General features: G+C 38.2%; 1 protein-coding gene across 1 annotated transcript in view; it reads right to left on the bottom strand.

Annotated features, from left to right (window-relative positions):
- Positions 1-27,674, bottom strand: part of KL (klotho) — a 46,731-nt gene that overhangs the window by 5,934 nt on the left and 13,123 nt on the right. Inside the window, exons 2-3 of the mRNA XM_032294449.1 lie at positions 4,943-5,453; positions 3,908-4,176 (exon numbers count right to left, since the gene is read on the bottom strand). Coding sequence (XP_032150340.1) covers positions 3,908-4,176; positions 4,943-5,453 — 780 coding nt within the window. The remainder of the gene's footprint in view (positions 1-3,907; positions 4,177-4,942; positions 5,454-27,674) is intronic.

Here is a 27,674-nt window from a genome sequence, read left to right as displayed (position 1 = left end):
AAATAGACATAACTCTTGCTTTTTGTTGGCTTTGAGGTCAGTGACAGAATTTAACAAATTCAATCTGATTGACGGTCGTAATACAAGAGAGAAGCTGGGCACAGTTGCTCACGCCTGTAATCCCAGCACTTTGGGAGGCTGAGGAGGGCAGATCACAAGGTCAGGAGTTTGAGACCAGCCTGACCAATATGGTGAAACTCTGTCTCTACTAAAAATATAAAAATTAGCTGGGCATGGTGGCGCACACCTATAATCCCAGCTACTCAGGAGGCTGAGGCAGGAGAATCACTTGAACCCGGGAGGTGGAGGTTGCCATGAGCCAAGATCGCGCCACTGCACTCCAGCCTGGGCAACAAGAGCAAGAGTTTGTCTAAAAAAAAAAAAAAAAGGAAGTTACTTTTGGAAGCAAAGAACAATATTGTCTTCTACCCCTAGTGAAATTTTTTAACATAGTTTAAAAATTTTTCTAAATGATTCTTCTGTAACAATGATGACAACTATAGTTCTCAATCATATGCTATAAAAAGCCTGCCAAATAAAAATACGTATTTAGGAAAAGTGGACAAATTATAAAATGAAAATCACAAAATCATTCCTTCGCATGTCAGCTGTGGAAGGAAGGCAAACTGAAAAATCCAGATGGAAGATCTGCACCCTAAGCCCGTGTTTCCCTCTGAAATAATCCCGTTAGAACAGGTTCCTTGGTCTCATGCTCTGTATAAAAGCAGAGGTCAGACACTGTAGCAGAGATTTTGCTGCATTTTACAGGCCTGTTGCAAATGCACAGCTGTTTCTCTGGAGAAGTAAGTGTGTTTACAAAGAAAAGTCATTAAAAACAGCATGTCAAAGGGAAATCGCCTTTTCTGGAGAGCTGTCCCTTGCAGAACACCCACGCATGCACTTCCCCTAATGCTGTGGGAATACTGTCAGAAGTATTTTTCCACTGTGATGCACCCCACAAATCATGTTTCCTCAGCTTCCAAGGAGAGACTATTTGCATGCTTTTTTGAAGTGTTCAGAGTTTGAAGGAATTTTTTTGATTATTTTTATAGCGCTCTGAGTTGACTATGTTCATTAACTTTTCTACCATGATTGTTCCAAAATAACAGCTTTTATTCAGTCCATCTGAGAACAAAAATGAAAGACTAGGGTATCCTTTCTGGGGAAAAAATATCTTTTGAAAATATAGGACATTTGAGGCAAAATTCTACCATTATCTCCATTAATTTGTTAACTTAGATTTTACTAAAAAACAAAGTAGTGGAGTTGGACCTTTCAGAAGGAACAGATATTAAAGCATGTATTTAGAATGTTATGGGAGAAACTTTCTCCTAACAGTGGCCATGTTAAAGAGACTCTATGTCCTCCATAGTGAGTTCTATATTTATGTTAACTATGAGCATCTGTGGTTATGGGAAAACAAACCTCTCGGCTTAGAAAATGGGTCCAAGTAAAGTGAAAATCTATGTGAATGAGCCTCAGGTCAGGCTTCAGACAGTTTGTGTGCTTCTTAGGATATTATTTTTCAAGTTGTTCAGGTGAAATGCATGCCTCAAACACTAAGAGTTTGAAATACTAGCCAGGAGGGAAAAGATGAAGTTCAGTGGTTTAAAAATCACTTCTCAGGACTTTAATGTCTTAAAGCTGTAGAGTACTGCTTGTAGGTGAAAACACACACACCTCAGAACCAACATACAAAGGACTTACTTTGACTGTGTCAGTTAGGAAGTAAGCTTGAGAAGGGCACTGTCAATATAATACAGTCTGAGATGAAAACCAGAAGAAAATAGCAGTTGCAGCCTTTCCCCGCCAGAGAGCTTCCAGAGAAGTTCCCATCTGCTGTGGATTTGAGAGTGACTTAATTCTGTGTTTGTTGGGTTCCGCACAGGAGGGGACCCTGCCAGGAGGAGGGGTGTGGTCCCCAAGCTGATGAGGAAAAAGGACAGTACGCCCTGACAGAGAGAGACCTCTGGGGCCAATTAGTGGTCAGAATCTAAAACAATAGCTTCTAGAGAGTGTTGTAGAAAAAGGAATTCTCTCCCATCTCCACTGCTATGTTTATTGCTCTGACCAGCAGTTTCTCTTCTCCTTCAAGGAAGTAGGATGTGCCCTTAAGACTTTCTCACTACTTACCAATTCCCAAAGCCAGCACACAGCCCCTGGATGAGGAACAGAGCAGAAGCAGGGCTCCCGCCGAGACCCCCACTCTTGTTCTGCATTGGTTCCCACGGTCTGCACAGCAATGCTGGTTGGGAGATTGCGCCACATACAAAGGACTGAACCTGCAGGCTCAGGCTGCTATCAGAGATCTGTGTGGAGCATCAGCCCTTCAACGACAGGGCACAGTGCTCAGCAGGGAGCAGGCAGAAGGTCAAGAGATACAACAAGGACCAGGGACCATCAACCTATCCCCAACCCCAGTAAAGAGGAGGAGGAAGGAGGGCTGCAGAGGCCTTCTTCCCTTTCTCCTTCTCCCCTTCTTCCTCACAAGCCTCACTTCTCCCAGCTCAGATCCCTCTCTGAACCCCACAGTGGAATCCACTCTGAGGAAGGAAATTAGGAGAAGAAGATTCCAAATAGCAGGAGGCTGGGGGAGGAGAGAGATGGAGCAGGGCGGAAAATCATAACTGAGCAGGAGGGAGCTCAGAAGCCTTTCTCCTGGGCTCACATATCCTAGCATAAAAGACGACATATCCAGTCATCTTTTAAATGGAAGGTGAGGGTTTAGGTCGGAGACTGTCTGTAAAATGAACTGGATGGTCTAAAAAAGAAGAAGAATCCCAGCCAGCAAAAAATGTATTAAGGATAATGTTAATTTATTTCCTTATAAACAAAAGATTTCAATTTGACATTTACAAGAAAACAGCAACCCATTTCACATTCTTCCAAGTGCTTCCTTTCAAGCTGTGATTTGCAGAACCAATGAACTGGCTACCATAACCCAACATGCCAAAGCCAACTGCTTGCCTATGGACACTGAACTCTGTCTCTGTCTTGAGGGCCATTTTCACACTTGGGACTCTATCAGCAGCAATCCCCCAGCCCTGCCCCGGTTACTTACCACCATGCCCCGTTCACTCCATCGCACCATTTGTGCATGCATCGTTTTCTCTCATTGGACTCCTTTGCTCCTTTGAAAGCAAAGGTTGCCCTTACACTTCTCAGTGTACCCTCTACTGCACCCCCCTTAACCAAGAGACCCCAGCAACTAACACAAGGCTTTGGACACACTAGACATCCAATAAGTGCTTACTAGCATATCCAATCAAATGCTGGAAAACATGTCCCTTCAAAATTTGGGACATTTAAAAGAATATTAAGGGCTTACGACAGGAGTAGATGCTCGATACATATTGGTGGATCATTTTGAAGAAATTTCATACCATTTCAATGACTTTTGCTAAAAAAGACATTCTGACCAGTGAATCATTGGATCCAGGGTTTCGTTTTGGGGGGTATTTCTGCACATGTGTGGGGTCTACAGTTGTGCCTCTGGAGGACTCTCCCTAATGTTCCTGCCTCAGTTTCAGCAGCACCACTGAAATTCGGAGGCTTTGGAGTTCTGTGTTAGATTCTGTTCATGAAAAAATTCAACTACTTTAAAAAGGATCAAAAACCACAGTATAAAAAAACAGTGTTTTATCTTTTTACTGTCTTAATCGGATCTTAAACATTCATACGTTTTAAATTGATTTCCCTTTGGATCTAACTTAAACAAGGTGAAGACTGGAAGACTTTTGGAGAGAAGGGTGCAGCATTCCAAACTGTGCCCCTAGTGTGCTCATAAGGAATCGCTTTTGGCTCAAAAAGTGGACAATGTGCCATGACAATCAGCCTAGGAAGGAAGCACTACTTACTAGAGATAGAGCTTGGTGAGACTGCTGATTGGTTTTGTCAGCTGACTTACTTGAATGTAGTTGTCAACAATTCCCCAAGCAAAGTCACAGGGAAATGTCCCTTCTAGGGGCTGATCCTCAGGTAAAGGAGGAAAGCCATTTTTCTCTATCAGCTTTTGGTAGAACAAGGCTGAAGACTTTGGCAACAACGTCTTGTTGTGGCTTAGAAAATCGACATAGAAGAGTCCACGCCTGATGCTGTAACCTCTGTGCCACTCAAAACCATCCATGAGTGACCATGCAGTGTACCCGAAGACATCCACCCCATCCAGCTTGATGGCTGCAAAGGGAAGAGGGGACAAGAGCAACATGACCCTTTGCTGGGCACTTGCATCATGATTCAAGAGCATCTGAGCATTCTCCTTAAATAAATAAAAGGTAAGGCTTCTTGTTTGGTAACTCAATGATTTTTCTTCTTAACAAAAGACTCTAATCAAACCCATATAACTCTACAAATAAATGCCCTCAAAATAGGTTTATCTCCAATATGTTTTTTGGATTCCTGAGCCTCTTGACAGAACAGTTCCTTATATAGAATAGATGTTCTACAACCCTGGAAAGATGTCTTGTACCACTTTCTATCCTAGACACCCAGCATTGTGCCTGATGCCATAAATAAACAAAGGCTTTAAATGCATGATCTATTTATGCTATTTTCTTTAGGAGACATGGACATTCCTTTTTCTTTAAAGAGTGTTTTATTCAACCAAAATAACAAGAACTGGAAAATATGCGCAGAGAGCTACATATCCTGGGATTTATTTTATGTTCGATTTAATCTAAAAATCTAGATTAGTAAGTCTGAAAGTTAAGTAATTACAAATATTATAGCCCAGTTTCTCATTTATAAGTGGGTGTTTAAAAATTAATTCAAGTTCCTCAAGATTCCAAATGAGACAGGTGTTACATGAATGCATTCCTACTATTGCCAAAATGCATGTCTTCATTAGGATTTAAAAATATAAATTCACATCGTTTCTGTTAGATAATCTTAGAGATTTTTTTCCAGAAGATTTTGGCAGGAAATGAGTTACCCACAATCATACCTTTCAAGGTTTCCATGATGAACTTTTTGAGGTAATACATATATTTGGCATCATCTCTCTTGGTGGTCCCTGAGACAAACCAGCCATTTTCCACAATAAATATTTGAGGATGATTATATTCAAGATCAATCCAGGAAAGCAGTTCCCTCAGACTGGGAGATTCCAATTGGCGGAACTTCATGTGAGGATCCAAAAGTTGATAACTCAAGGTCGGTCCAAAGGAAAGAGCAAAAAAGTCAGCAGTTCCATTGATGAATTTTTTCTCAGATTCAGTAAAATTAGGCAGAAGAGACGAAAGGTTATTCTTCATGCTCTCGGGATAGTCACCATCAATAAATATGGGTTTGGCAAACCAGCCTAGTACAAAGTCCAGAGATTTTTGACATTCTTTGATATTATGGTCAGTCATTCTTTGAGGAATGATCCAGTGAGAGCTTAGGGCAATGGACACCTGGCCTCCCTGAGTGGGACGGAAAGAAGTATTGTAGAGATGCCAGATTTTGGCATGAGCCTATGAAGAGAAAAAAGATGGCAAATTTATCTCTAGTTGTGAGGAGAAATGCAATATAATATTTGAATCCCCAACTCAATTTACATATGTTTCTCATCAAGCCTAACTTAATGACTAACAATGTAAAAATCAGCTAGAACCAGTAAATTATTTCAAAGGTAGGTCACCCCACAGTAAGCTGCTACCAGGACTAGAGTTACTTCCATTGGTTTTTAGCAGTCAGTGGAAAAAACGTAAAATCCTTGGGTTGAGGGTGTAGTTATCCACGGTTTGAAAAGCTAATGAAATAAAAGAATTTGTTATAATATCTTACTATTTAATTGACTTTGGATTATGTATTTTTTAATTTACAGGTTTTGTGAAAAGAGCCAATGCCACATCAGTGATCACATCAGGAATTTCTAAATAGGATTATATATTTTATCCTGAGCTTGGGAGTTTTCAAAATGACTCAGGCTGTTGGAGTCAATTTAATATTTCATAGTCATCTCTCAGAGCTACAATTCTAACAAGCAATCTTCATTCTTCCCTAAGAAGAATCAGCACAACAAATTAAATAACCCGCTCCAGTATCTAACCTTGGCCTACCCTCCAGAACTCTGGGACAGTGCTGGTTTCCCACAGACCCAGGGTGCAAGGTACAAGCCAAGAGCAAAAAACAGCAGAATACAGCTGTGGAGAGATCAGATGTCCATAGTTAGCATGCAGCCAGGAGTTTCGCACAGCAATGAAAAGGGCTTTGCGTCCATAAAACCATCTTTATACTCCCGTAATTCCTACTAACGTCTGATATCTTATTTTCATTTGTTTTCTTTTTACTTACAAAGAAGAGTGAAAATTATAGGGTTCTTTTCTCCCCTACTTGAAGTGAGTTTCTTTTTCCCTTTGAATTCCTTGATTTACTCTCCCTATTTTCCTACAAATACAAGTGTTATTTATCAGCCTTTATTCTCTAACATATCCTCTTTGAAAACTCCATTCTGATTATCTGTTTGACTCCATATATTCTCCAAAATGATCATGCCAATTTTCATTCCACTCCCTGGTCCTGCAGAAACTCCTTTGTTCGTTAAGCCAAATAGCCTTTTCAACATATTCTAAATATTCCTCTCGTGGTTCATTTCAGCACAGGCATCCAAGAATGCCTCATCAACATTCTTATGGGTTCAGCCAAACATTTCAATGGAATAAGATATCTTATGGCTAACTTTTCTTTTTAGTTTTTTAGTGAACATCTACTGTTTCATTTCACTGAATGTACTTTTTTACGACCTGAAGCAGCTATCTATATTCCAAGAAGGAAACGGGGAATCAAATATTGATCCAAAGAATAGCGGCACTTGCTTATGTGATCTAAGAAACCAGAGACTTAATCATGCCACACTTCTGCTAGTTTTGTGATGTCTCCCACCCTTCTCCATCTTCCTCATCGTACCTCCCCAGCCCTTTCTTCTTTATTGAAAGGAAACCTCAAGATGTTAACAGTTAAACAGAGTCTGGGCACGATGGCTCATGCCTGCAATCCCAGCACTTTGGGAGGCTGAAATCCCAGCACACTGGGAGGATCCCTTGAGACCAGGAGTTCACAACTAGCCTGCACAACATAGTGAGATCCCCCATGTCTACCAAAAAATCAAAAACTTAACCAGGCATGGTGGTGTGTGCCTGTAGTCCTGGCTACAAGGGAGGCTAAGGCAGGTGGATCACTTGAGCCCAGGAGATCGAGGCTGCAGTGAGCCATGCTCGCGCCACTGAACTCCAGCCCAGGTGACAGAGAAAGATACTGTCTCAGAAAAAAACAAATAAACACAACAGTTAAACATAAAATCTATCGAGCAGTCCAGGCTAGCACGCAGCAGATAACCTCTTGAGACCCAAAACCAGGGGACTTTCCTAATTTGACCCCATTTGAGGCCTATGAACAGTCACATCCTAAATCTACCAGGCACTTTCTGTAGAATAAGCGCTGAACAGGGAGTGCAAGAGTGAAAGCAAATGAAGAATTTATTAATCTCAGTCAGGTTTGCAGGTAGCTGAAGTCACACAATGGAATTTTTTTATAATTACAGACTACTCTTCTAACCTTGAAGACTTTAGCAAGGCTCAGAGGAAGAGGCTTAGCAAGAACATGATAAATGACCTGGGCCATAAGGAAAGACACATATGGTCTCTGATGGCAGATAAAGTTCCTGCTCCCTCACTCTTTTTTGTTTGTTTGTTTTAAGACAGGGTCTCACTCTGTTACCCTGGCTGGAGTGCAGTGGTGTGATCACAGCTCACTGTAGCTTCTACCTCCCAGGCTCAAGCAATCCTCCCACTTCAACCTCCCGGGTAACTGGGACTACAGGTGCATGCCACCACATCTGGTTAATTTTTTAATTTTTCAGTAGAGACAAAATCTTGCTGTGTTGCCCTGGCTGGTCTTAGACTGCTGGGCTCAAGCGATCCTCAGCTTTCCACCTCAGCCTCCCAAAGCGCTGAGATTACAGGCATGAGCCACTGCACCTGGCCTTCATCATTCTTGAGGCCACATTTCTTAATCTGGGCAGGTAAACTCAACTTTCCTGTGCCTCACAGGACTGTTGTGAGGATTGAATGAGATAATTTATGTAAAACTTCTAATTCAGAGTTGCACCAGTAGGGTCTCCGTGAATGCTTATCCCTTCTTATCCCTTCTCTCTAAAGGATGAGCAAACCAAAAGGAAGAATTTGTAGGTAGACGCTGAACTCCTTAGCAGGGGTTGTTTCCTCTACCTACAAATTCTTCCTGACAAAACTTGGGGTGTGGAGTAGAAGAGACTTAGGCTTAGATTCCCTACTCCTCTAACTATGACCAGTGTGAGCCTCACTTACTGCACTGTACAAGTGGGAATTACATCTATTGTCCCATAGGAACACTGTGAGGATTAAATGACATAGTGCAAGTGAGAATGTCTTTTAGGTGGTTGATTATTTTACAGAGGGATAAATTTGCAGTATTAGAAAGCATTTTAGATATCATTTGGATTAACTACTTGCCTCATGCCAAAATCCTGTTGAATCTTATTGGATTGCTTTTTACAGCATGCCAACTTGGTGGTCAGCCCAGGCATGGCACGTTCTCTAAGAAATCGCTGCAACCCCATGGCCCCCCACACTATGCTGCGTCCCTCCTCTGGGCACAAGAGTCTCACACATACTTCTCTCACATCATTTACTGCAGATAATAAGGCGCATCCCTCCCTAAACTGAGCTCCCTGTGGAGTTCCCTCCCTCCCTCCCTGGCACACGGAGGCCGCCATTGTCTGTTAAACTGAATTGAACCAGCTGCTCCGCCCCTTCATGAGACAGTTCACTCCCTTTGCAGATGGTAGATTTGACAGATTAAATATTATGAGTCAGAGTGTGGGAAAGTCACTACTGAGGATGTTGCAACAACTAAGGATGATTAATAGGGAGACGATTACATACGGTCTTGCAATGCTTTCTAATTATTCCAGGTATGTTAATCTTACAGGCTTGTTGTCTTTAGACTGGGATTTAATTAAGTTATTGACAAGTACTCAGTGAAGTCATTAACTGTATGGCCAAGAACATTTATCTAAATACAATTTTTAATAGTCAAACATTGAAAATAATTGAAATGAATAATATTCAAATATATTTATAATGTATGACTGTTTTAATACATGATAGTATAACTAAAGAAATCCCATTATTCAGGCATTATAAATAATTGAAAAGAATATCTATCAACATGTAAAAACGTTCCTAAAATACTAACTGAATAAAAAAGGGTTATAAAACAGCTAGTAGGGTTTGGCAGCATTTTGATCTGGAGGGATTTATAACTTGTTAAAATAAGTTTTATGGCAGGATTGTGGGTCATATAATTTGCTTCATTTTACCCATCTATATATTTTTTCATTTCCTACCATAAACGTGTATTGCTCTAGAGCTAAAAAATAAAATAAAATTCAAAAAAGGAAATGGTTCATAGCAGTGGGATGGCAGGCCTGCTTGATGGTTATCAAAAGTCTCTGCTTCATCTAACCCTGGGTACCTGTTCTCTAATCTGCCCTATGGTCTCTACCTGAAATCCAAGTCCCAGGCACATTGAACCCCACTTGAAGTTCTAAGACTCTCTAGACTCCCACGTTTTTGTAGGTGCAGCTCTCCAAGGTATGTTTTACCTGTTCCCAGTTCCTTCACCCTCGCCCCCACTTTGAAGCTCAACTTAGATGTCACCACCTCTAGGAAGCCTACCTTGGCATCTTCCCTCTCCCCAGCATTGATTAAACATCTATTGTATGTGTTTCCATGACTGTCCTCTATCTAAGACCTTAACCATACTTTATTGCATTTATTTAAGTGTCTGGATTGTAGGTGTTTTGAAGGCATTGGTTGAGTCTTTTATCTCTCTATCCTCATATTCCAGCAAAGTCTCTTCAACAGACCCAGTGTTCAATAAACAGATCTGGAGGAATGAAGGTTGGCAGTAAGAACCAGATCAAAGGGTCTAGGAGAGAAGCAACATTTTTCTGGGCTGAAGAAGGAAAACTCTCTCATTAGCTACTCTGGTTCTTATTTTGCTTCCAAGATCATGAAAGAGAAATTTCAGGCACATACCATTAAAAAAATAAATGAGAAGAAATTTCATATGGCAGGCCTCTGAGAATAATACTGTTATTATTTCATAATGTGCTAATCATGCACTTTGGGGTATAAGTCTTTCTGGTATGTGATGCCCTCCTTGCTTCCTTCCTACTTTTCATTTAGATTTTGAAATATGGGTCTGAAAAAAATCTAGAAGAAAAATGGATCTGGAAATCCTTCCTACAAATTAGCTAGTGGCCCCAAATTTTGGAAGTCAAGGAAAATACTCTGAATTCCGCAAAACATATAGACATTTTCTCTTTGGCTAAATTGTAAGCTTGCTGTCATTTGCCTATCTGGATCCCTCGCAGAACCCAACATAAAGTTTCACACATGTAAGCTGCTTTAAAATGGTGGGTGGAAGGAAACAGGTAGTGAACCTCAGGTCCACTCCAGCTTTCCACCTTGGGTCATGTTCTAGGTATGGTTGAGGAAAATGAAGCCCACCTAATACACAGCAAGATCACTGAACTGAAAAGGCAGAAACCAAAGATGAGGACCCTGAAACAGGTCAACATACTGGAGAGAAGAAATCTACACAAAAGAAGGGCCCCGAAGTCTGAATGAGATTTCCCAAGGATCCTTGGCTGTCCAAGCACAGGACAAGATTTTGTGAGGCTCAGCAAAGAGAAGCAGCCACAGGTCTGGGAGATGAATACCAAAGGTTGGGTAGGGCTGGAAAATACTGCATTTCAAAATAGCCAGAGTAGAAAAATACAGCTGAGAACTTCAGGTATTCACCTGAACCTCAGGAAGGTCATTACCTGAGAAGTAAAAATAAAGCTGGAATAAACCAGCTCTAACAAAGACTAAATCCACATCAAGTAAATCTGATAATTTAACTTCTTAGCAGAACTAAATACAACACCCTTTAAAGGGAGACAATATTGACCAGGCTTCCTATAATGTTTCATTCATAGCATACAGAGCATAATAAAAATCTACCAGATGTGTGAAAAAGCAGGAAAATGAAACCCTTAATTAAGAAAAAAAAAAAGTATTCAAAATCAACAGAAGCCAAGATATCCCAAATACTGGGATTAGCAGAGGACTTTAATATAGCTATTATAAATATATTCAAGGATTTCAAAGAAAAGATAGATATAATAAATAAATGGAGAATAACAGCAGAGAAACAACAACTGAAGAAAACATGAACCTTCTAGAACCGAAAAGTGAAACAAACAAATTTCTGAATGGGATTAACGATATTCATTCTAAATAGACCATACAATAAGAATAAAAAATGTAATCCCTAAAACTCACAGAAAATATTAAAGGGTTTCTCTAAAAAGCCAATAAATTAAGAAAAATGAATTACTAAACATGCAGAAATAAAGAATAAAAAACAAATGGGATGAAAAGAAAACAAATAGCAGGACTGTAAACATAAACCAATCATAGCAATAAATATTCAAATAAACATGGATTAAATGCTCCATGTATAAGACAGATGCTATGAAAGTAGATTTTGGAAAAGTAAGTTTCAATTACATTCTGCATGCAAGAAACGTACTATATATGTAAAGTGATGGTGTAAAAGAAAGAGAATCGAAAGAGACATATCATGCAAATGGCAAGCATTAAAAAGCAGGCATGGCTATATTAATAACAAAATGGAGGCTTTGAACATCACCATAATCTAATTAGAGCTAACAGACATATATACTAATAGAACACGCTACCCATCTAACAAAAGCAGAATATACATTTTCTCGAGTGCACATAGTACATGTTCCTGGATAGATCATATGTTAGGCCAGAAAATGTCTTAATAAATTTTAAACTACTGAGATCATAAAAAGTATTTTTTCTTACCACAATGAAATGAAACTAGCAATCAATAACAAAAGGAAAGCTAGAAAATTCACAAATATGTGGAAATTAAACAACACACTCAAACAAGCAATGGTCAAAGAAGAAATCACAAGGTAGATAAGTGAAAACTTAGAGATGTATATTTAAAAAACTAGCTGAATATACAACATACCAATACTTATAAATTGCAGCAAAAGCAATGCTCAGAGGAAATTCTATAGCTGTAAATGCCCACATCAAAAAAACAAGATGTATTGCAATAACTTAGCCACCTTAAAAAAATAAAAAAGAAGAGCCAACTAAACTCACAGCTAACAGAATAAATAACTAATAAAAATTAGAATGGATACAAACAAAATACAAAGTAGAAAACTGTAGAATCAACAAAGTCCAAAATTGGTTCTTTGAAAAAAATCAACAAAACTGACTAACCTTTAGCAAGACTGACTAAGGAAAAAAAAGAGAAAAGAAACAAATGAATACAATCATAAAAGAAAATGGGAACATTTCTACTGACCTTTTCTATATATCTATTTCTGTAATAAAAAAGAGTTACAAGAGAACATTATGAACATTTGGATGCCAACAAATTAGATAACAGAGATGAACTGGAAAAATTCCTGGAAGCACACATGTTACCAAAAGTGGCTAAGGAAACAATGTAAAATCTAATCTAGGTGTAAAAGAGATTGAATCAGTAATCAAAAACTTTCAAACTGAGAAAAGCCCAGGACAAGTGGGTTGAATAGTGAATTGTGCCAAACATTTAAAGAATTAACACTGACTCTTTTCAAGCTCTTCAAAAAATCGGAGGGGAAAGAACACTCTAACGTAGTCTGTGTGGCTAGCATTATCTTGATACCAAAGCCAGATAAAGCCATCACAAGTAAATAACAGCTATAGACCAATATCCTTTATGAATATAGATGCAAAAGAACACAAAAAAAATACTAACAAAACAAACCTGGTAGCATATTCTAAGAATTATACAGCACAGTCAAGTAGTATTTATTCCAGGATGTAAGGATGAGTCAAAATATAAAAATCAATTGGTGTAATGCATCACATCAATAGAGTAAGGGGGGAGAAAACCCATATGATCATCTCAATCAATGCAGAAAAAGCATTTGACAAAAACATGAAAGTCTTTCATAATAAAAATACTCGGAAACTAGGACTAGAAAGGAACTTCCTTAACATGATTTTAAAAAATATTTATGAAAAACCCACAGCCAACATTACAGTGAAAGGCTGAGAGCTTTCCCCCTAAGATCAAGATCAAAAGGAAGATGCTACTTTCATTGTCTTTCTGTAACACTGTACTGCAAGTTCTTGCCAGAGCAATTAGGAAGAAAAAAACCATCCAAGTTAGAACAGAAGTAAAGCTATCCCTATTCACAGATAACACAATTCTACATATGGAAAATCCAAAGAACCCACAAAAATCTATTGCAGAAAATAAACAATTTCAACAAAATTACAAAGTACAAGAACAGCACACAAAACTCAGTTGTATTTCTGTACAATAGCAACGAACAGTCTAAAAAGCAAATTAAGAAAACAATTCCATTTATAATAGATTTAAAAAGAATAAAATATACATAGGAGTACATTTAACCACTCTCACCATTTCTACTTGCATTGTACTAGAGGTCCTAGCCAGTGCAGCAAGGTAAATAAAAAAATAAAAGGCATGTTGATTGAAAAGGAAAAAAATAATAATAATAATAACTTTGTTGTTCATTTAAAACATGATTGCCTGTGTTGAAATCCTAGGGGATTTAAAAACAAAACAAAAAACCAGAAAAACTATTAAAACTAGCAAGTAAATTTAGCAAGTTGGCAGAATACAATGTTAGTAGAAAAATCAGTTGCATTTGTCCAGGAGCAGTGGCTCACACCTGTAGTTCCAGCTACTTGGGAGGCTGAGGCGAGAGGATCTCTTAAGCCTGGTAGTTCAAGGCTGCAGTGACCTCTGACCATGCCACTGCTTTCCGGCCTGGGTGACAAAGTGAGCCCCTATCTCCAAAAAAAAAAAAAAAAAAAAAAAATCAATTGCATTTATCTATGAACAGAAAATAAATGGAAAATAAATTTTAAATACAATGCCACTTACAGTGGTACCAAAACCACAAAATACTTAGAAATAATTTAACAAAACATGGGCAAATTGCCACAATTATAACACATTGCTAACAGAAATTAAAGAAGATCTAAATAAAGAATGATATACCATTTTTATGGATTGGAAGACTCCATATTCTTCCAACAACAATCTAATATTGTTATCAGATTTCCCATAATTGACCTATTGAATCAACATCATCTCATCCAGAATCCCAACAAACATTCTGTAGAAATGGGTAAGTTGATTTTAAAATATATGTAATAAACAAGAATACAGAACAGTTAAAATAACTGGAAAAAGGAAATACACAGTTGAATCATTCACACTACCTGATTTCAAGACTTGTTATAAAGTTATAATTATTTAATATAGTGTGATATTGGCATAAGTATAGACAAATAAATCAAAGGAGCAGAACAGAAAATTCCAAAATAAACCCATGGCCAATTGATTTTTAATGAATACATCAAAGCAATGATGTGACAAAAGGAAAGACGTTTCAACAAATGGTCCTTGACAACCGGAAACGTTTATGAAAAAAATTAGACCCCAATCTTGCATAAAAATTTGAGACAGATCATAGATCTAAAGCTAAAACTATAATATGTATAGAGCAAAATGTAAGATATTAGTCTCTTGATCTTGGAGCAGGAAAATATTTCTTAAAACACAGAAAGCACTATATAAATATACATATGTATAAAACATCTCTCCTCAGTATGTGATTTGCCTTTACATTTTGTTAACATTTGATGAGCAGGTTTTAATTTTGATGTAGTCCAATTTATCAATTTTTTGTTTATGATTAGTATATAGATGACAAAATAATTATATCCAAAGTAAATATATAAGCCTACTTACCTATCAATAGTAAAAGAGAAATCACTCCCCTTCCTACCATTTGAACAGATATTTCACAAATCTTCACCAATGTTCAATAAACACATAGAAATGTCCTCAACATCAACATTATCAGGAAAATACAAATTAAAACCCCAATGACCAATCACACCCACTAAGATGCCTGCAGTTAAAAACACTAACAACAGGCAGTGTGCAGTGGCTCATGCCTGTAATCCCAGCACTTTGGGAGGTGGAGGGGGGCGGATCACTTGAAGCCAGGAGTTCAAGACCAGCCTGGGTAACATGGTGAAATCCTAAAAATACAAAAATGAGCTGGGTGTGGTGTCATACCTCTGTAGACCCAGCTGTTCATGAGGCTGAAGCATGAAAATTGCTTGAACCTGAAAGGAGGAGGTTGCAGTGAGCCAAGATCACACCATTGTACTCCATGCTGGGTAATAGAGTGAGACATTGCCTCAAAAAAGAAAAAGAAAAAAGAAAGAAAGAAAAAAAAAATTCTACCAATACATTCTTGCAAGATGGGAATATAAATAACACCACCACTTTGGAAAACTACTTGACAGTTTCTTATAAAATTATACATAGGTTTTCTCCATATTGTAGCAAGTTCATACCTAGGTATTTGCCAAGAGAAATGACAACATTAAGCCTCCCAAAAGACTTGTACAATATCAAGATAAAACTTACAAAAAAGATGTGGTCAAAGGTGCTGGCTGGGCATTGGTGGCTCATGCCTGTAATCCCAGCACTTTGGGAGCCTGAGGCAGGTGGATCACCTGAGGTCAGGAGCTCAAGACCAACCTGACCAACATGGTGAAACCCCATCTCTACTAAAAATGCAAAACTTAGCCAGGTGTGGTGGCACATGCCTATAATCCTAGCTATTCAGGAGGCTGAGGCAGGAGAATCACTTGAATCCAGGTGGCAGAAGCTGCAGTGAGCTGAAATCACTGCCACTGCACTCCAGCCTGAGTGACAAGAGCAAAACTTAAATAGTAGCTTAAATCACAATAGCAGAAAACTGAAAACAACACAAATGTCCACTTATAGGAGAATGTATTAACAGAGTGGCCTGTTTATACAATGGAATACTACTCATTAATGCAAACAGTGAACTACTGTTATATGCAGTAATATGAATTAATCTCAAAAAGATTGTTTACAGTGAAAGAACCCAGACACAGAGTACATTCACAGAGATGTTTGATTCCATTTATATAAAGTCCCAAAATCAGTCTACGGTGATGGGAATCACAGCAGTGGTCTCCTGTGGAGATTAAGAATTGATTAGAAGTCACAAGGAAACTTTCTGGGGTGATGGGAATATTCTATATCTTTACTTGAAAATTTGTTACAGATATCCACACACATACAGATATATGTAGTCATCAAAATTCATCAAATGGCTTATAAAATATGTGCATCAGCTTTAAAGATCTATAGATTAATAAATATATAGTAGATGAATATCTTAGTCATTGGAGAAGCTATTCAGGTATAGAAATATAATTACCTATAATTTATGTGCTGAGAGAACACTGATTTTCTCTGAAACATAAATTCATCTTTGAAACTACTATAGTAACCTGTTACTTTTTAAAAATCACAATTATTTAGGAATCATATTAATTCAACAAATATTACACTAGGCACTTTTCTAAGGGATTCAAAATATGATTCTGTTCTCATGAAGCTTACATTCTCGGGAGGAAGAGAGGTAACAAATGAAAATAAAGCAGAAAAGCAGAGAAGGTAACAGGGACGGGGATGGGAAGGCAGTTTCAACAGGAAAGTCTGCTGCAAGGAAGCATCATCTGGAGATCTGTAACAGAAAAAGTGAAGAATGCTAAAAAAGACCGGGACCTGAGCTGGGGGTGTGTAGAAGACGCAGGGAACCGGGAGGGTGGGGTGGGGGCGTTAGAGGATACAGGAAGGGCATTCCAGGCAGAGTTGAGCAAGTGGTTGAGAGCATAGAATGCACCAGGCTTTTCTAATTCTGCTCCTTATTAGCTGTGGGACCTTTGGCACATTATCTAAAGTCTGGGCCTCTATTTCCTCATCTGTAAAGTAGGGATAATAATAGCACCTTATGATTACATCCTTGTGAGTATTAACTAAGTCAATATGTGGAAAGCGCTTAGAATTGTAAATGCTATGTTAAGTGTTTGTTATTCAAGTGATGTAGCAATGTTTGATTGGTAAGTTCAAAGATTCTTACAGTATCAGGTTGGTACCAAAGTAATTGCTGTGTTTTTGCCATTTAAAAAACAATGGCAAAAACACAGCAATTACTTTGGCACCAACCTAATAGCTTTAATCACAATAGCAAAAAACAAAAACAGCATAAATGTCCATTTACAGGAGAATGTATGAACAGTGTGGTCTGTTTATACAATGGAACATTACTCCTTGTTTCCTTGTGACTCCTAATCAATTCTCAACCTCCACAGGAGACCACTGTTGTGATTCCCATCACCATAGACTGATTTTGGGACTTTATGTAGATGGAATCAAACAACTAAACAACTATGTAAATGTACTCTTTGTGTCTGGGTAATGATTGGTAAATTTCTAAAAATCAATGGCTACTATGTGGAGAATAGGATCTAGGAGGGCAAAGGGGCAGCCAGGAGACCAGCTAGACAGCTACTACAATGGTCCAGACAAAAGATAATGGTGGTTTGGACCAAAAGACTGAGTAACAAGTGGCTAGATTGAGGCTATCATTGAAGGCAGAATCAGTAGAACTTGCTGATGAATTGGATATAACATGTGGCGTGTGACGGAGGTAAGGGGAATTAAGGAACTCAAAGAAAACAACAAATAAGGAGTTAGGGAAGTGAAGGGAAAGGAAGTTCTGTTTAGGCCATGGGTCTGGCTTTCAATGAAGATACCTGGTAGGCAGCTGAGTATATGAGGCTGAAGTTGGAGAAGACATGGAAGTCACCACCAATCACCCAAATATGCTTCAGGGGTAATACTGATTGGGCCACTTTTTGATATCTGTCATTCCTTAGATTTTTTTGAAAATTGAAATGGAATAATTCTTAAAGGATTAATTTAATCCTACAAATAATTTTAATTAAAAGAGCTGAGACCAATGGTGGAAGAAATGAAATACAGCCCATAAGTAGAAAATAATTCAAATAGCTCATTTGTGTCTTCTCCTCACCCAAGAAAAGGGCCCTCCAGATGTTACTTTAGTTCTGAATTAAAGGTACATGCTTTCAAAAAGGTCAAAGGAAAGAAAAAATTTTAGAAAGCACTAGAGATTTTTTTTTTCTTTCTTTCTGGCAGCCTATTACCTCTACTTCAAGAAGAGTATTGGGATTTACCTGTCTGAGGACTACCTTAGAAGTCACTGCTACTGTGTGGTGTTTACACAAGCATGCCAACCAGCCTGATGTTTGTGTTTGTAGACCAAATGATTCCTCTTATTTCTATCAGCACAGATCCATGGTTTATAAGCTCCAGTTCCTTCAGACAGAATTTCAAACAGCCTCTCACAAAACCACCACCTAACAGAACACATAAATAATCTCCCCCAAAATAACTATCCACAACTTTATCCACAAAAATAGCCAGTAGTCTCTGTGTGCAGTTCCTTAAAAGTTGCTCAGCATTTAACCGATGCACGGGGACTCACATCTGCCTCCGCTGACACCCAGTTAGATGAATATATGTGAATAGGCAGCAGCTGGGCACACCTAACTGCTTTGGGCTTCTTAGCAAATCAAATAAGTTGCATTTCTAGTTCTGAGCACCAAGTCTTACAGCCTTCTACAAAGCAATAGGAAGAGCAGCAGAGTCTCGTATAAATGTAACAGCATCACTTCCCAGCCCAGCTGTTTTGCTACAGCCAGGTCAATTTCTGGTTACTCCTCACCCCAGGCTGCACCTACACTGGATGACAACCCACCAACCCTGAAATTGCATTCTACTTTTCCTTACTATCCATATCCCTTCTGCCTTCTGTTTTGGACTTGCCTCTTTAAAGAAGCAGTTCCCAATGAACCCCACTTTCTCTTAGTACTATCTTCCCCAGTTATTAACTGAAAAATTTCCATTTCTTCCAAATTTGGCTCAATTCCCATCTCCCCTGTGAAGTCTTGTTTGGCTCCCCAGACACATTTAGGCATTCCTTTCCCAAGCATCCAATCCACATGTGGGAGTAAATCCCGTGCTTCTTCATAGTTCTTCCTAAATTGGTGGCTCTTCCCCAAGATCGTATTATACTCTCCAATAACAATAAAGTTGAATGGAAACAATCTGAACATCCAATAATGTGGAATTATTCATTCATCTATCCTTTCAGTCAAATATTCATTTAGTAACTACTATGAGCCAGTTATAAATCTTAAATTAGTTGAAACACCCTAAGTGGCTAAAAATAGGGATCAGTTAAAATAACTCAAAAATAAGACATTAAATTAAATGAATTATTAGCAACAAATGATCAGTGTTGATAAATTACAGATTGTTAATTTTATGGGCAATAAATTATCACTACTGAGAAATATAGCTTATTAAATTATGGATTAATTATAGTTAGCTACAGATAGATCATGTGCAGTATTATCTAATGTTAGAATCATATGTATAGATGTAAAATAAATATACGTAAGACATGATTTTAAAGGATTTGTACAGAGATAGCAGTTATACTCTACTGAGTGGGACTATGGGCATTTATTACGTTCTTCTGCTTCTCTGATTTTTGGACTTTTGTGTAACAAAATGTGTACTGCTTTTTGAATAAGAAAACATAAATTTTTTAAACTGGAATTTTCAAGTTTGAAGAATTTTCTAGTTCAAATTGTTTACTATACTGTTTTTCTACGTTGATGATGTCTGCTCTGCTTGTTTAGCTATGTCTTCCTTTCCCCTCCCCACAGAATGGATGGCATAGATTGTTCTAACTAGTTCATTCAGTCACTGTTCAGTGATTACTTACTGATTTCCTAATCTCCTATTGCTATACCTTTCAGTCATTCCAAAATCTCACAAACAAGGAAGAACAATTTCTTAGATTTTAACCATATAATTTCTGAAAACATTTGTTAGAAATGCTTCAAAAATTTCTGACATACCAAACTTATTAATACTAGGAAGTCTAGTAACTGGGATTTATTTCACCAAATGGTCTAGTTGATTAAATTATTCTCCACCAAAATGTTTTTGACCAAATTGCATTTCATCAAATCATCTGAACACTCCCAAAAAAAACTGTAAAATACAAATAATTAAGCCAAACAATTGAGCTGTCTTTTCCAGCCTATGCCACATCTAGGGCAGATGGCTTATGGAAAAAGAGCCTTTAAAATATGCCCCCATCGTGGAATCTGGCTTAGGGAGGGCAATGGAGTGTCTAAGTATAGAAACTATGATTAAAGTCACAGATATAAGAATTTACCCAACGTGTTGTGAAAATGATGATACCAGTCTAATTAGGCTACAATATTAATAGTTCGTGGCTTTTAGAAAATGAAATTATAATAGTGTGGGACCAGAATACAAAAAGTTTTGAATGTAAAATTATTTGGATTTGACAGAATAGGTCACAATAGATGAGCATAAATTTCTGAGACAGTGATGATGAGTCATATGCTCAAAATCATCCACTGCAGAATGGATTAAAATGTAAACAGCTGGATGTGGAAAATTGGCCTGATACTGCCAGGTTCTGGACAAAGGTGGTGTCTACTGAAAAGCAAAACAACCGGGCAATCTGAGAGATGTTTGGAAGTGCAGAATAAAAAGTGCCTGGTGCATTAGTTACATATTGCTCACATGCTCATGAACAAGTATTATTTGTGAGCTGGGTTGGGCTCCACTGAACATTTCTTCCACTCTGGTCTCATCTGGTTGATCTAGGAAGGTGTTAGCTGGGACAAATGGGACAGGTTGGTTCTGCCCCATGTGTCTCATTCTCCGGTGGACTAGCTTAGGCATTTTCTCATGGAAATTGCAGAGAAGCAAGAGACTAAGCAGAAACTCATAAGCACTTTTTCAGTGTCTGCCAGCATTATGATCATTGGCTAAAGCAAATCACATGGATAAGCACAGAGTCAAGGGAGAGGCTAAATGGACACCTAGAGGAGAGAACACTGCAAAGTTACATGACAGAGGGCATGGATACAATGAAGAGAGGACAAAATTGAGGGCTTTAATTCAATTAGTCTACATCACACTGTAACTGACTAGACCTAGGCATTAAAAAAGAAAGTGTTAAAGCTGACAGTTCATGCATAGTACACAGCTAGACTAAAAAATCAGTCTGGAAAAGTGAAGATATTTGTTGCTTTCTGGACGGATCTACAGGTTCAAAAATCTTTGTTGGCTTTTCAAAGGCCAAGGTAGCTTTTAAAAACGATGCTGTAATTTTGGAGATTTTTACTTACGATTATTTTCTCTAGATTTTTCCAAAATAGGTAGCAATAAAGGGCTTATTTATTTGTACTTAAATAAAACTTCCTTCAAATGAAATAAAAAAGATTTCATAACTCACACTGAGTAAATACATCAATAAATCAGAAATTGAGTTTCTTGCTTCATTAATTTGTACAGAACTAATTTAACACCAGTTAAATCATTCTATTTAATACTAAATCATGCTGCTGTGAAAATCACGCCAAGTCATTGATGCTTTGTGTTAACAAACAAAATATCCAGCATGTGACCAGAATCCATCTAACCCACTAATCACAAGAATTATTACTGGAGACACAGAGGGGTTCCAATTCCTGGATTATGTATCTCTGTTTTTCTAATAGCAGCAAAATGAGAACCAGGTAGGGGAGCATAGGCTAGATGAGAAAAAGAGACAAGAAGATAAGGCACTCAGATAAGTGATGTTTTCCACAAGGTCAGCAAAAGTATCCCATGGTTCATCAGTCAAACAGGATCTTTTCAGTAAACATCTATTAGTATAATTGCCAGTAATTCCACAACACCCTCATGAAACAGCTACTCTCCAGTATCAACAAAACTGAGACAAGTGTTTTTCTTCCATAATGGTCACCTTTACTTTCTAAACATTCTACCTCTGCCTCCTTACCTAATTCTCTTGATAAAATCATCAACAGCAGATGCCAATAGACACTCCTTGAGTCTTTAACAGGCTCATTTATAGTTCTTTGCTTTTGAAATAACTCAATTTGCCTTGTGATAGAAAACACTTTTCACCCAAAGAAAAAGTGTCATGTGAGTGTGTGAGGATTTCTACATCATTGAACAGGATACAATTACAGGAAAATGAAATATGCTTTATGGAGCAGTGGATAGCAGAAAATCATCTGCCTGCTCTTTCCCCCTTCTTTTCCATTTGCTTTTTTGTGGTAGCAGGTTCTACATGGTCTTAAGTCAAAGTTTTCCATAATACAGATTCCACTTGTGAAATCAACCTATGAGTAGCCTCAGGAATTTTGAAAATCAAAATAGAAGAGATTAGGAAATATCAGAGTGCACTGCATGTAATAATGTTTTTTCTGTGAAATTCTGTTTCAATTGTGTATATACAACATGTAAAATGCCTTTCTATGGGTTAAAGACAAAAAAGTTTGAAAGTCACTGGTCTAAGTGGAGGGGTATTTTCATTCCAGAAGTATTTATTGAGCACCTATTGTGTGCCTGGCATGATTGTAGCACTTCGGGGTATAACGGGGAACAAATCAAACAAAAACCTCTGCCCTCACGGAGATTTCATTTTAGCAGGAGGAGAACCACCACCAACAAACATAATAAATGTAAATTACAAAGAATGTCCTAAGGCAGTAAATGCTATGGAAAAAATAGAGTGAGGTACGGGAGCCTTATCATGATAAAATGCATCATGGAGAAGATATGCATTTTATTTTATTTTACTTATTAGGGAGCACTCACAAGAGTCTTTATTTTCCTTTCATTAAATGTGTTGTGGTTTTATTCTTTTCATTTACATTTCTACAGGACAAAATCCATTTGTGTCCCTATTAGGCAAGAATCCTTCCCATCGCTATCAGTTTTCTACAAGTTAACAACTAACCTTACAGAATTTAAAATGCCCTAATCCATGGTAAGCAGCAAATTGAACAAAGGTGCACTGCCTTCTGCACCCCCAGAGAATCAGGATCGGAGAATGGGATTAACGAGGCAGGCCTGCTGGAGGCCTCAGCTCAGATGGACACCAATAATCCTGCCTCATTTCCAAGTCTAGGAAAATTTTCTGCTACAGTCTCCCTTTGTGATCATAAATAATCTCCAAAGATTACATTTTATCACACAGAAAAACCTGGTTTCCTTGAGCTTTGGCCAGATTCATTTACAAATGTTTGTCAAGGGGTGTTAATTAACACTGTATAAGCCTCTTGGCTCTACAGGGTAGAGCATATTAAATCCAAAGAAAGAGCTTCTGTCTGAGGATTTCATAGGGAATCTCAGATTGCCTTTTCAAAAGAAGGCAATCTGAGGGTGTGTGTTTATCTTATTTTTTAAAAATTGCTTTTATACTAGAGGGTTTGTGTTTGCTTTTACCTTTAAAAAAAAAACAAAAAACGCTCTTATTGGTTCTTCTATTCAGAAGCTAAAAATCCAAGCCCAATAAATTCATTATCGCACAGCTTCATCCACAGTACCTGTAAATTTGGTGACTTTCTGTCTCCTGGAGGCCCCAGAGTAGTCTTCTCTGCTGCTTATAGAAGTGGGTCGCAGGAAGTAGAGAAGACCACTTCCGGGAGCCTCCAAGAGACAGGAAGTCGCCGAATGGGGGTGGTTAGGGTGTGCCTCGGTTGAGAAAGTAGCTTGTGACCATAGACTTAAAGATAAGTGAGGGAGCTGGTTCTGTTGCTATGCGGGTAGGGCAGGTTGGGAAGAACCTTCCAGGCAGGAAGAGTAAGAAAAAATAATGCCCCAAGGCACAGATGCAAGATCTTCAGTGTGCCTGGCTGGGGCAGGGCAGGGCAGCGCGGCAGGAGTCAGAATTGAGACGAAATGTAATAAACACCTGGGAGGGTGTTTCCAGAATAGGGAACAGAAGCGGTAACCGCTGCTTGATCCTCTATGACGAAAGGGAAATTTTTTAAACTGCAGGGCTTGAACGTGAAAGGAAAAGAAAAAAAAGCTTTTTAATCAAATTGTAAATGACATGGTTTTTCACTCGCCTGTCTCCCGTGTTTCTCACTGAATAGCAATAAACACAGGAAATAGCCACGCATAGGTTACACTGTAACTCCTCATAAGAGATCCTCTGGTTTCTTTCGTTTTTCAGAAATGAGAATTGTGAAGGAAGAAAAAAGAGAGATCTGGAGTGAAATGCACTTTTTCAGGACTGCCATCTGAGTTATCATGTAATGATTATTAAGCAAGTATTTACTCAATAGGCAAGTTATTATGCTGGGCATGTGTGGGGTCAAATCATAGGGACACAAAATAATTACGGTATAAGTCTGAAAGTTAAAACGCCAGAAGATGGATTTTTTTTTTCCCCAATGGCGATTCAGAGGAAGGAAAGATTCCTTCTTCATGAGGAAAATCAAGGAAGTTTTCCCGTAGAAGGTGGTTTCTAAACCTTACACTGAAAGATGTGGATCCTGGGGAGACAGAAAAAGGCATTCCAGGCAGATTATTGTGAGCTGGAAAGCCAGTGATGCTGTGGCAAAACATATTTTCTAAAGAAAACAGCTGGATAGCTCCCCCATGATCTTTTACGATGTAACGTGACGATTCCTCCCATTGGCGGATCTGTGGCCCCTCCCCCTTGAATCTGGGAGCATGTGACTGCTCTGGCAGAAATGAAGCTACATGATATCAAGGATAAGTACAAAAAAGAAGAAAAAAGGTCCATACCACTTCCTCCTCCTAGTTCTCTTTGGATGCATGCCGGGACGGAAGCTACCTTCCATGTGCAAAGGCTACTAATCTGAGACCACTATGTAAGTGAGGCCAACAGAGATGCTCTGGTCCACAGCCAGCCTCAACTGCCAATCACACGTTTGAGCCATCTTGCACGCCCCACCCCGTCCAAACTTCAGATGGCTGCAGACCAGAGGAAAACTGCGTGGGTGAGCCTTTCCCTAATCCTGACCTGTAAGTTTGTAAACAAAATAAAATGGTTATTTAAAGCCACTGAGTCTGCGGATATTACATAGAAATAGTATGGGAACAGAAACAGTAATGGTTAGTGCTTTTTTTTTTTTTTTTAATTAGTAATGATGACCCTCTCAGATGTTAATGAAGGTTAAAGACGTTAGTGGCAAGTCGGCACTAGCAGACTAACATTTTTCTCCATTTCAGATGCCAATGTGGAGACATTTGGTAGCACAACCCCGGATGAAACCTGTGCAGTGCAGGAGGCAGCCTGGAGTCCTGGAATGTACACTGGGAATAGGGGTTCAGAAAACCTGAGTTTTGGTCCCAGCTCTGACCCTTGGTAGCCACAGAAAAGTCAGCGAAACTCTCTGGGCCTTTCAATGAATTTACCTGCCCCCAAATACAAGAAAAGCACTCTAGAAATTATCAAGCATTATCCAGTAGTATGGGTTTTTAAAAATTACCTTAAATTAAATAAATGCATTTATAGTTTAAAATCAAATAGTACTAAACACTTATCATGAAAACCGTAAGCATCTTCCCCAATCCCATCTCTAACCCCCACTCCTGCTCCCCAATGGCAACCTTTTAGCTCTTTCTTCTTGTAATAACCATCATATTTCTAAATACTATGCTATGTGAAATGTAATAATTCATTGGGATAATGAGGAGTTAGCTCTTTTACATGCCGCATTTTCTTCCCTTATTTTCCCAAATGTCTGTTCTTATTTAAATCGTTGTTAGTATTTACATGAAGGTTCCTATGGAAATGTTCCTTTCAGAGCCAAATAGGGCACTATAACATTTCCCTTTTCTGGACAGCTTTTAATTTTCCCTTGAATTAATAATTGCCTCATTATTAAGCTTGCATAATTTTCCATATGTGATTTTTTTCAATGAGTTGGTGATTATCATGTTTTCTACCATAGTATCTATTCTGTTGAGTCTACTTTTTCACCCAGAGCACTTCCTTCCCTGCTACATACAACCTTGCAGCCTCCAAGTCTAGTCTGGACTAGATGCTGTCAAGAACTGTTCTCATCCTAGGAGTTTTCTTTATTTCTTATGGATTGAAACTATACTTTTTCTATATCCTATTTCTTCCTATTTATTTACTACAATTTTGCTGTTGCATATCTTCCATTAGCTTCTTAGGAAACACGACATTGAAGGTGAGCTTTCTGATATCCTTACATATCTGTACATTCATTGAGCCAGGAACTCAGTAGGCTCTTTAAAGTTAAAAGCTCATGTTCTTCAGTTCTGGGGCATTTTATTACATTATTTCTTTAATAATTTCTTGACCTCTATTTCCTTATTCTCTTTCTAGAGCCTCTATTAGTCTGATGTTGGATCTTTATGAAGACCCTTTAAATCTTTTCCCTTTTAAAAATATTTTCAATTTCTTTATCATCTTGTACTACTTTTACAGCATTTCTTTTACCTTACTTTTCAAACATTTTACTAAATATTTTGTTTCAACAATTGTGTTATTGATGTCCCAGCATTTTTATATGCTCTGATGGTTCCTGTTTCAGTCTGTGTATGTGTTTAATTTCCTGCATAATTTATTTTCTCTGGTTGGCCTTTCTGTTTTTTTATTCTGTTTCATGTTGATAGCTTTCCTCAAATGTCTTTCACCAGCAGTTTTGATTGTTACACCTTGCCCTTCTGTTGTACCTGCTCCTTTTAAAACCTGGGTTCCTGATTATTGCAGGAGACAAGACTCCAGATGTCGGGAGTCTACGTGCCATTCCAAATTCATCATCTCCAACTGTGGTCTAGCAAAAGAATTTGCACTTATAATCACAGAACAGCCATCAGTTACTTCGAGAGATTATAGAAAATAAGATGCTTGAAGAATGAAAATTTTCTTAACTTCAAAGGGGAAGATAATGTGAATTTCAGAAATAATAGACCCATGAGCAAAATTAGGTAATGGTTAACAAAAATGCATCAATGCTATGAAAGTGAGGATAACTAGGAGGCAACATAGGTTCCTAGAACAAGTCTGCCAAACTTGTCTCAGGTCATTGTTATTGTATTCTATAGCGCCATGGTTTGAATGCTTGTCCCCTTCAAAACTCATGTTGAAATTTAATTGCTATTGTAATAGTACTAAGTGAGACCTTTAAGAGGTGATTAGGCCATGAGGTCTCTGCTCTCATCAATGAATTAATGCTGTTATCACAGAAGTGAGTTCTTTATCTCAGGAATGGGCTACTTATAAAAGGATGAGTCAGCCTCCTTTTGTCTCTCTCTTTCCTTCTCACCTTCCACAGGAGAAAGCAGCAAAGAAATACCTCACCAGATGCCAGAGCCTTGCTCTTGGACTTCCCAGCCAACAGAACTGTGAGGAAATAAATTCCTGGGTTTTTTAAATACATTATCTAGTCTCAGCTACTCTTATAGCGTACAAAATGAACTAAGACATATGACATATCTGGGAACACAATAGTCATCTCCGTATGTAATAACTTTGACAGTTGCTAAACATTTTTGTGACATTCTTAGGGTCAAGAAGAAAAGTAGAGTGCATATAAGATAGTACTGTTGCTACTTGAAAAAAATTTAAGAGTATTCATTGGTTCAACAAAACTTACTGGTTGCCTTTTAAGTATCAAATACTGATGAATGTTTGACACATTAATTTATAGGAGAGATTCACTTGAGAGAAGGTGACTAACAATATCCCAAAAGGTTTATTCATA

Source organism: Sapajus apella, unplaced genomic scaffold (genome assembly GCF_009761245.1).
Source record: "Sapajus apella isolate SASKATOON/1434 unplaced genomic scaffold, GSC_monkey_1.0 scaffold32, whole genome shotgun sequence".
Classification (NCBI taxonomy): domain Eukaryota; kingdom Metazoa; phylum Chordata; class Mammalia; order Primates; family Cebidae; genus Sapajus; species Sapajus apella.
Note: the sequence above shows the minus strand (reverse complement) of the source record. Positions and strands in the feature narration are given on the sequence as shown.